Here is a 10,879-nt window from a genome sequence, read left to right as displayed (position 1 = left end):
CTCGACTGCTGCTCCCCTCAGCAGTGTATTCCAGTCAGTCTGCCTGTTCTGCTCCCCACTCTGTCTCTGGTGAATCCTCTCACCCCCTGCACCTCTGGCCTGTACCCCAATTCTTGTATGCATAAATAAATAAATCTTTAAAAAAACTCATTAAAAAGTGAGGCCATTATTGGAATGGAGAAGCAGAGATCAAGTAGGGGTAGTAGAAGAAAAGGCAAAGTCATCCTTTTGCACCCAGGGATCATTACCAGGTGACATAAAAGGAGAGGTAGAGGCCACAGAGGCTGAGCCCCAGGGGCCTGCGTGGTCATTCATGCTTCTGTTCATAGGAAGGAACTGAGCCCTGTCACCCAGCCAGTGGAAGGCCAGACACGAAGGATTATTCGATCTAGAAGCCTGGAGAGTAGAAAAGAGTGGAGCGTTACATTTTCTGGGTCTTGACCTGACTGCACCTGCACTGCTGGGTCTGGAATCCAACCAGAAAGACCTAAGGCACCAAGTTGGTCTGGAAATGGAGAACTGAGCAGCCCTAGGGACTACAAGCAAGATCAGAGTCATCTCTATTCCCAAGGGAGCCTGAGAGTCTCCTGAACCAGTATCTACGAGCTATTAAAAAAGCAAGCAAGTAGCTCTGCTCCCCAGCTGGATGAGCCAGAATGCACTCCGGCTGGCCGAGGTCAGTGAGGTGGGCGGACACTGCCACCTCTCCTGGGTCAGGGGATTGCTCCGCCTGCACTGAACACACAGGACAAGATGGAGGCGCGCCTCGCTGGGCCTGCCACCCCGCCCTGCACATGTACCGGCCTCCTCCCTGCTGCTCCAGAACTTAAGGCTCCAGAGTCTAAGCCTGTTGCCGAATACTTGGCCCTTTGCCAGAACACATCACCAAAATAGCTCTTGCAAAACGGGAAGATCAACAATTCAGTGGACGGGTCTCAGAAGAGAAAAGCGTTCTAAGCCCAAGAAGATAGAGCTTGCTTCAGAGCTGCTCACGTGGATTTTATTTACATACCCTGCATTTTTGGCACTTGTGTTTACGGAAGGGTCTTGGGCATATCGATCAATCTGCTGTGCAATCTACAAGGTGAGCAATACCAGCCACAGGAACCACAGGGTGGGGTGAACATGGAGTCGGGTCAAGCCCAGGCCTCCGGGGTTCAGGGCTCATCTGTAGCCGGAACCACTAGACAGACCACCAAGCCCCTCCCAGCTCGAAAACCTGCAGGTGAACATCAGAGCACTCACTGGGGCAGAGCCAGTGCCCAGAAGGCCAGATGCAGCTACAGCGGGCTCATCCCCCTGGGAGGTAACTACAGACTTTCCCCTTCTCTTGTAAGCTATTAAGGCAGGACGCTGAGCCTGTTTGGGAAGGACTGATGAAAATGATTAAAACGTGAGGCGTTGGGCCTCCCCGGTGGCGCAGCGGTTGAGCGCTGGGTTGCGAAGCTGCCCTCAGCCTCTGCAGTGCCGGTTCGATCCCCGGCTGCTCCCCGGCCACCGGAGGAGGGTCCCACATGGCGCGCAGACCTCTCCTGCCGCCCGCTGCTCCCCTCAGCAGTGTACTTCGGTCCTTCTGCCTGCTCTGCTCCCCGCTCTGGCTCTGGTGAATTCTCTCACCCTCCCGCGCTTCTGACTGTACCCAGTGCATGTGTAAACAGAACAAACAAACAAACAAACAAATAAATAAATAAACATGCCTCTATAAAAAAAAAAAAAAAAAACATGAGGCGTTAGAGAAATCCCTTGTTTTAAATATAAAGCACTGCTTCTGTGTCTGCCACCCAAGAGGAACGGGAGCTACAAGCTGGTTCCATTAGAAGATGGTTCTCTCCTTTAAAAAGATAAATAAACTGTACTTGCAGTCACTCAAACCTCCCCCCTCCTTCTACCCTCTACCCTTCTACCCAAACACATTTTATCACTTAGTTTAAAAATACAAACCGGAGGACTAGCCATCTTGGGTTACTGAAAACAAACAACTAAGCAACAAATCTCGTCAACACTGTCACTGTGCGAGGAACACACAGAGCCAAGCCCTCCAGGCTTGTGCTCATGTCACCACACTTGGGATCTGTGCAGGTGAGGTAGTTCAGACAAGGCATAAAGTCACTGAGATAAGGCCCCTGGCACTAGATCCCACCTCCTGTGCTTGCCATGACAGAAACCTGCCATATATACCAGCCTACAGTAGTGCCAACTAGCACAGGACAGACGCTCAACTAGTCCCTCCTGAACATCGGTCTTATAACAGGTTTCATTGTGTGGTTTAGCATTAAGAATCCTTCACCTTGTGTGTGCACCTTTAAGCACATTCACCAAGCGAGCGCCAATTTCATGCCTCCTACATGGAGACACTGGTGAGCGGGAGAAACAAGTCTCCTGGCCTCACGGAACACAGATGCTTCTCTTTTCCTTTTTTTTTTTTAAAGATTTATTTTATTTATACAAGAGCCCGGATACAGGCTAGATGCATGGGAGGGTGAGAGGATTCACCAGAGATAGAGCGGGGAACAGAACAGGCAGACTAACGAAATACACTGCTGAGGGGAGCAGCGGGCGAGACAGGAGAGGTCTGCTAGCCATGTGGGTTGCTCTGAGGCCGGCGGGGATCGAACCGGCACTGCGGAAGCTGCGGACAGCTTCACAGCGCTGTGCTCAACCACCTGCGCCACCAGAGAGGCCCCACAGCTGCTTCTCAGAGCTGGATATGACCCCGGTGAGCTGCGAACCGCACACCTCTCCCCAGAGGACACTTTCCCTCATAGCTCATCCTACACAAAGAGGCCATTTGGGAAGAAAATAAGACTATGTCTATGACCACAGAAACCTTTTGGAATTCCCGTGTCCTAAAACATGGTGCACAGTCACATCTCCCAGTGGCCTCCCTGTTTCTACACAATGATATATTTCTTTTTTATTTTATTTATTTTGCATAGAAGAGCTGGGATGCAGACCAGAGGTGCAGGGCATGAGAAGAGTCACCAGAGACAGAGTGGGGCGCAGAACAGGCAGATCTACTGAACTATACTGCTGTGGGGAGCAGTAGGCGAGACAGGAGAGATCTGCTGCGCCATGCGGGTCATCTCCCTGGTGGGGATCGAACTCACGCTGCAATGGCTGGTGAGAGCTTGACAGCACTGAGACTTAACCCCTGCATCACCAAGGAGGCCCCCACAATGATCTATTTCTAAGCAAATGGCAAGGATGACTTTCTCAACAGGAGCAGAAGTGAGGAGACATGCTCTTATCCACATGGTTTTCCATTTGGTGGGTTCACCCCATCAAAGCTGCAGAGAAACTGCATTCCTGCATACAAGTGCATTGCTTGACTCCACTTAAAAAAGCAAAGTATCTAAGTCTTAAACGTCACATTAGTCACCAGTAAATGGACAGTTCAAGCAGAAGAAGGAAAAAGATCTCCTGTCCTCTGGCACCATGGCCACACACTGTCTCCTGACTATCCCAGCTGTGCCAACAGCAGCTGGCAGCTGGGTAGAAGCACCTTAAGTCTGTGATAGGGAGGAAGGGGCTCATAATTTTTTGACACTGTCATTTTTTGAGCTTATGAGTAATTCTACACGCTTTCTTAACCCGTAAAATGATCTCACTTTTCTAAATGAGTAAGATTATTAAAAGGCTATTAACACCCCCCCACCTTATCCCACAGCTACCCCTCTGTCTTTTTATTTACCACAGATAAACATCAACACCTGTCACCATCAATAACACTTTCCAGACGCCAATGGGCTTCTGAGTCAAAGGAAAACATATACATATTTCAAATATTCCTTTTCCTGTCGGGACATTCTTGTCTTCCGCAGCCTCCTGGGCATCTCAGTTACTTGAATATGAGCGTCTCGTGCTCTGGGACACCATACTTCCCTTTGTGTTCCTCAAATAATTGCCTTAGCGCCTCCAGATAGGTCTGATGCAGTTCCTCGACCTGCTGTGGGCTGGGGTCCGGGGTCTGATGCACAGGGATGGGGCGGCCAACTGCAAAGAGACAGAAAACGTGACCCAGGACTGTAGGTCACCCACCACAGACGTCCCCGTGTGGACAGCCCCCCAGAACCACCCAGGGAGCCCATCAGGCCTGGCGCTCTCTCCCTGCTGGACTGAGCTGGGGTCACCCGTGGCCACACCGTCCCCTTCACAACACACAGAACCCACCTCCCCAGCAGACACTGGGACGGTCAGTGCCCCCGCGGCTTCAACTTTGAGTCAAAGGAACTTCTGTGGGCCTCCCCAGAGGCGCAGCGGGTTGAGTGCTGCGCTGTGAAACTGTCTGCAGCCTCTGCAGCATGAGTTCGATTCCCAGCCAGCCAGGGAGATACCCACACGGTGCGGCAAAACTCTCCTGCCTCGCCCGCTGCTCCCCTCAGCAGTGTCTTTGGTCTGTCTGCTGTTCTGCTCCCTGTTCTCTCTGGTGAATTTTCCTACCCTCCCTTGCCTCTGACCTGCACCCCAGTTCTTGCATAAATAAATAAATCTTAAAAAAAAAATAAAAACTCCATCTTTTTTTAAAAAAACAAACAAATGAACGTCTGTGTGGACTGCAGCTGTGAGGCGAGGGACAGCGCTGGGCGTGCTGGTCACCAGCTCTCTCCCTCTGGCACAGCTGACACCAGGCCACAGCGCCCGATTATGACAGGCCACACAGACCTGAGGCAATGACAGCCCTCCTGTGCACTGACTCTTAACATCCTCCTTAAAAAGTCCAATTTCTCTCTCTATAGATGTAGATCTCCCCAGCTAAGCATCCGTGCTAGAAAACACACACACACACACACACACACACACACACACACACACACACACACAAGTCCCCCACTGTTGCTAATAGTGGAAAACAAACCAACCCAAAGTTTCATAGACAACTTATTCAATAAGCCACAGAACACTGACTCAATGGAATCCTAGCTGGCAGACTTTAAAAAAAAGTGAAATATGTGTGCACACTCACAGTTAAGTGGGGAAGAAGTAAGGTGTAAAATAATACAGCTCATGCTGTATGAGCCCATATATGAAGACTATTTCTATCCCTAGGTAACCTGTAAGCTCTTAGAATATGTTTTACAAGTCTGGAGAAAGAGGTCATAACGGCTCCCTGTAGGAAGGGAGATAGGAATGGGAGAACTTGGAAGTTATCTGTAGTGTATGAACTTTCCATAAAGAGCATGCTTTTGTTTTACCTGCATAGTTCAAAATTAATTGTATGTGGAAGCTTCCACACTTATTTGAAAAGGAGTGTGCATATAACTAGGAACTTGTCTCCGATACCCGGGGCTTTGGCACCTGCTCCCTGTGACTGACTGAGCCCTCTGCTGGTCGGGTGCTGCTATATCTGGGTAGAGCTGAAACTATACAGGATGCTGAGTGACCCACCCTCTGGGCAGCTGATTGCCTTTAACTAGCCTGGGCATGAGGTCAAGTGGGACTGTAAGGAACAGAGCAGACTCACAGACAAGGAGCTTTCCTTTGGCCTACTAGAGTCCTTGGGCTACATCCAAGACTCAAATCCATGTCAGTAACAGCAGGTGATTATTTAAAGAAAAATACAGGCAAAAACATTAAGTTACAGAGAAAGAAGTAATAAAGGACATCAGTATGGGAGGTAAGACAGAGAATGGAGTGATAGACACACATAATATGTATTACATAAAAACTATGTGTAGCTGGTGTATACAAGGGCACAGAGCTAGTAATTTATTTATATATTCTGCAACATTAATATCCTCAAATGACTAAATGTAGAGTTTTCTTTGATACCTGGGATGTCACATTTATATAGACACCAGTCCTTTGCAATTCGACAGAAAGAACTAGAATACCATCTGGCTGTGAGTAGTTGTTAGAAAAATGGACTAGGAGAGGCTAATACTGAATAGGGTGAAATCAGGAGGGGGTGTTGTCCAAAGCACCGGGTTAGACCAGGTTAGTGCTAGCTGGTAACTGTCTCTCTGGTCTTAATTTTCACATGTACAGGATAAAAGAGTAAAACGACAAGATTTTAAAGCATCTTTCCAGTTCTGAACTTAGTCATTGTTTGGGGGGTAGGGTGGAATGAGAAATTTACATGCAAATTGAGAAATCCATACGTCAATCTACTAGCAAATTTGCAAATTCATGGTTTAATAGAAATAACTTCTGTTTCTTAGTGAAATTACCCCCAGGAGAAAGGTCAAGAGCAACTGTCAGAGGGAACACAGAAGATGAAGCGTGTTGTTCCCAACTTACTTGAATTAGGATTTGTGAATTCTGAATTATTCACTGAGTCTAGTTTCTATAAGCTATTCTACAGTGAGTTTCAATTCTATTCTTATTAATGTTTTTTTTAAATTTATGCATACTAGAACTGGGGTACAGGCCAGAGGTGTGGGGGGTGAGACAGAGTGGGGAACAGAACAGGCAGACTGACTGAAATACACTGCTGAGGGGAGCAGCAGGCAAGACAGGAGAGGTCTGCTGCATCATGTGGGTAGCTCCATGGCCAGGGATGGAACTGGTGATGTAGTGACTGTGGACAGCCTTAACTGTCATAGTGCTGCGCCTTAACCCCTTGTGCCACCAGGGAGGCCCCTATTAATGGTTTTATTATATTTCAGACAGTTCTTCCAGAGAGCTCAAATATGCCCACAGATATTGACTATACCATTATAAGGCTTTCCCCAGTCAACAATGAGACAGAGTTAGTTATATTCGCCTTCCTCTTATTTATGCATAGAGAAACCGAGATTCTGAATGTTCCAAACCACACACACAAAAGAGAGGAAATAAGAATTTAAACCCAATACTCCTGCCACTCATTACTAAACTAAACCAAAATTGGATTACAGAGTAAGAAGCCTAGCTTACAGACTTTTTTAGGGATAAAAGCAGAGGTAACCAAACAGAAACTTGCAATTCTCGGGTAGGCTACCTGAGCTTTTGAACAGCAGAATTCTCTCTCCATATAAAGGAGATTTTTACTGTGAAGAGAAAAAAAAATGCTTTCAGTCTGAGCCGAAGGGCATCATTTACTGCTGCATCCCACAAAGGAGAAACCACTGCATCAGGCTGCTCTTGAAGTCAACTCCTTGCCAGGAAAATCAGCCAACACCCACTGTGGCAGTCAGGAACCACAGCTGCTGTTTGTGGTCCACTGCTTTTTATAGCTGGTGAAGGGGTTCAGAATAAGCCTCCCCCAATGTGCCACTAGGACATGTGAATTATTTTGAGCCAAAGGCAAATTAAGATCCGGCATATTCAAGGAAAATGTTTACTTCTCCCTTAACTATCTAAAGGAATTCAGAGAGGGGGCCTGCCCAGAAAGAGCGTTCATCAGATAACTGAATGACTATCTGTATGATGGGGCAAACACCTAATTAACCACATATCTGCTCTTTTCTTCCTGGGAATTACCCTCTACCCCCTTGAAGCCCCAGGCCCCTATCCCATCCCTTAGCTCAGGATGGCAGAGAAGCTTCAATTGCCCAATTTGCCCTTGGTTTTCATGTCTTTTGGGAGTGGGCTCAATGTATATACAAGATTTGTTTTTCTCCTGCTAATCTCTCTTTTACTACAGGAAGCATCTCAGCCAAGAGGTTGCAAAGATAGAGGGAAAATTATTTCTCTTCCCCTACACTGGCAAGGCTGTTTCATCTTCTAATTCCATCCAGCAAGTCAACACCAGCTATGCACTTATTACCACCCACAGCAGTCTTGCTCTCACTTCTGTGTTGCTGTGGCTTTATTATATGTGGATTAGGAAAAGGAATGAAAAACTTTGGAGCCACTGTATACACAGCCAGAAAGGATGCAAAAATAAGCATTATTTTCTTCTCATTGAGGCAGAGAGAGTGGATCCCTCATAATCAAATCTTTGCTCTATTTTTCTATAATCATGAAAGTTCCACAGTTTATCTCCCTACTGGGCTCACATAGGTACTACTCTTTCTGTGCGTGGCACGTAGCTAAATGTTTAGAGAAAGAGCAGACAGGGAGCTGTGTGCCAGTGTGGGTTGTGGAATTGAAACCTGGGTGTCCAAGAAGAGCTGGATTCAAGCGCAACCTCTGGTTTATGGCGGAGTCTCTAAAGAGACCCAATGTGAGAACATGTGTGTGTACTGTGTATGTACACATAAACACACACACACGTGTACATTTAATGAGTACTCAGCATATGGTACAGTGCACCATACTAATCTTTTAGATGTTATTGTCTCCTTTCAACCCTACTCTTCAATTAAATTTGTCAGGTTCCCTGTCCTTCCTATTTCAGAGAATCCTTTAGATTGGTCTTCCTCTCAGGGGATAATAACAATTTGAAACAAAATGGATTACTTCTGTCCCTAAGTGGTTTCAAACCATTTTTATTTAAATAATGTATACTTTATTCCCTATCTTTTTTTATTTAAAAAACTCAAGCTTTCTATAGAAAGAATACTACAATAAGCACGTGTATACCCTTTCTCTAGACATACCAATTTTTGAACATTTTGTACACACACACGTACAAAATGAAAGCAAGTCATAGACATCAATGATCCCATTGTGTTAATCATCCCTGAATATTTCCACTTGTGGCACCAAAGAACAAGAACGATGGCATGGAGAACAGCAGTCCTCTGTACTCAAGGAACTGACCTCTCCACAATATTAATTTGAACTAATCCATAGTCAAATTTTCTCCACTGTCTCAATGACATCCTGAATAGTTGTTTCCCTCTAACCCACTACAGCTGTTCTGTGTCTCGGCTCCTCCTGGTTAGGCCTTTCACAATACTGATAATTTTTTGAAGACTTGCAGCCAGCAGTTTTGTACAATGTCCCACCATCTGAATTTGTCTATTTCCTCCTGATTCGGTTCAGATGAATATTTTGGCAAGAACACTTACACAGGAAAATTGGAAACACATCAACTGCTTTCAACAGCTGTCTAGGAAGCCTTAGGCTCTACCCACCAACTCACAATTTCCAGGCACCTGGGGTTGACATGGTGCTTTCTCATGAATCATGTCAGTTAATCCCAGCAATAACCCTGAGAAAGGATAGGACAACTAGAATAGGCTCCACTTTAGAGGTGTAAAATCTACGCCACGTACTATATCTGATATATAACTGACATCACTGTGCACCTACAGATACAGAATCCATTTCTCCATGGCACAGTTGTTGTTGTTTTTTCTCCAATGTTGCCATAAGAATAAAAATGCAGTCAATGAATCTAACACCTCCATAGTCAGAAGATAGACTCTGCATTGGTAGAAAGTCAGTGGAAGACTTGAGGATGGAAAAGATGGGGTTGGAACCCTTTCTTGGCCACATGCAAACATGGCTGAGACCCAGCCTGTCTGGGTGTTGATAATTCTAACAATCTGACACGGGCAGAAGAAAAAGCTCTTCTTTATGGGAAATGCCAATAACTGATATAGGAGGAGTGTGACAATTAGAAAATGACCAGTTTGCAACATAATTGTTATCATTAATTCAGGCAAGCATTACCCATGGCCATTTAAAACCATCCAGTAAAGGGCCTCCCCGGTGGCACAGTGGTTGAGCGCTGGGCTGCAAAACTGCTCACAGCCTCTGCAGCACCGGTTCGATCCCCAGCCACTGGGAGAGGGTCCCACATGGGTCACAGACCTCTCCTGCTGCCCACTGCTTCCCTCTGCAGTGTACTTTGTCAGTCTGCCTGTTCCGCTCCTCGCTCTGGCTCTGGTGAATTCTCTCACCCTCCCGCACTTCGGACTGTACCCAGTACGTGCATAAATAAATAAATAAATAAACAAACAAACAAATAAATAAATAAATCTTTAAAAAAAAGAAAACCATCCAGTAAAGTTTGATGAAGAACCAGATCATTAGACAGACCCTAAGGAATACTGCCCCCACAATCCTTATTAATAATAAATAGAAAAGGGCTTCCTTGTGGCCTACGGGTTAAGTCTCATTGCTATTACCACTGTGGCCTGAGTTCAATCCCGGGCCAGAAGCTGACCCACATGGTGCAGCAAACCCCTCCTGTCTCACCCAATGCTCCCCTCAGCAGTGTATTTCAGTAGATCCACCTGTTCTGCTCCTCAGCCCTTTCATCAACATTGTCTGTTACCCTCTTTGCCTACTATATTCCCCCAAATACTCAACTTTCAAAAATAAAATCAGTCTTAAAAGAAAATGTGGTATAACGGCCTTCCTGGTGGTGCAAGGGATTAAGTCTCAGCACTATGAAGCTATTGGCAGCCGCTGCAAGACAAGTTCGATCCCAGGCCAGGGAGCTGACCTACATGGTACAACAGACCTCTCCTGTCTCGTTGGCTATTCCCCTCAGCAGTGTGTTTCAGTAGATCTGCCTGTTCTGCTCCCCACTCTGTCTCTGGTGAATCTTCTCACCCCCTACACCTCTAGCCTACACCCCAGCTCTTATATGCATAAGTTAATAAAATCTTTTAAAAAAAGAAAAAGAAAATGTGGTATATCTGCAAATAGGATACTACTCAGCTATTAAAAAAAGATGAAATCTTGCCATTTATGACAACTTGGATGGCACTGGAGAGGCGTATGCTACATGAAATAAGCCAGAAGGAGAAAGACAAGTATCAGTGATTTCACTCACAGTGGAATATGAATAAAGCAAAGGAAAAGACAAAACCAAATCCAGATGAATCCTTGAAATCTGACCACAGAACTGAGTTTATGGGGAGGTAAGGGCATATGCCCAAAGGTTGGAGGGGGTCCAATGGACTTTGGAGAGTTATTGGATCTTTGGTGGTAGGTGTGGTGTGGCAACACACAATGAAGAGGTGTGAACCTGTACTCTTAAAACATATGGTGATGTAAACCATCATTGTCTCAATTAAATAAATAACAAAAGATAATAAAATCTGTATTAAAATATATA

At 45.9% G+C, this 10,879-nt stretch overlaps 1 protein-coding gene across 1 annotated transcript in view; it reads right to left on the bottom strand.

The window, feature by feature from the left end:
- Positions 1–1,709: 1,709 nt before the first annotated feature.
- The window catches only part of MOGAT1 (monoacylglycerol O-acyltransferase 1), a 28,184-nt gene continuing 19,014 nt past the window's right edge, over positions 1,710–10,879 (bottom strand). Inside the window, exon 6 of the mRNA XM_037524133.2 lies at positions 1,710–3,993. Coding sequence (XP_037380030.1) covers positions 3,839–3,993 — 155 coding nt within the window. The 3' untranslated portion in view covers positions 1,710–3,838. The remainder of the gene's footprint in view (positions 3,994–10,879) is intronic.

This window comes from Talpa occidentalis, unplaced genomic scaffold, assembly GCF_014898055.3.
Source record: "Talpa occidentalis isolate TD23 unplaced genomic scaffold, MPIMG_talOcc4v2.1 talOcc4.3, whole genome shotgun sequence".
Lineage (NCBI taxonomy): Eukaryota > Metazoa > Chordata > Mammalia > Eulipotyphla > Talpidae > Talpa > Talpa occidentalis.
Note: the sequence above shows the minus strand (reverse complement) of the source record. Positions and strands in the feature narration are given on the sequence as shown.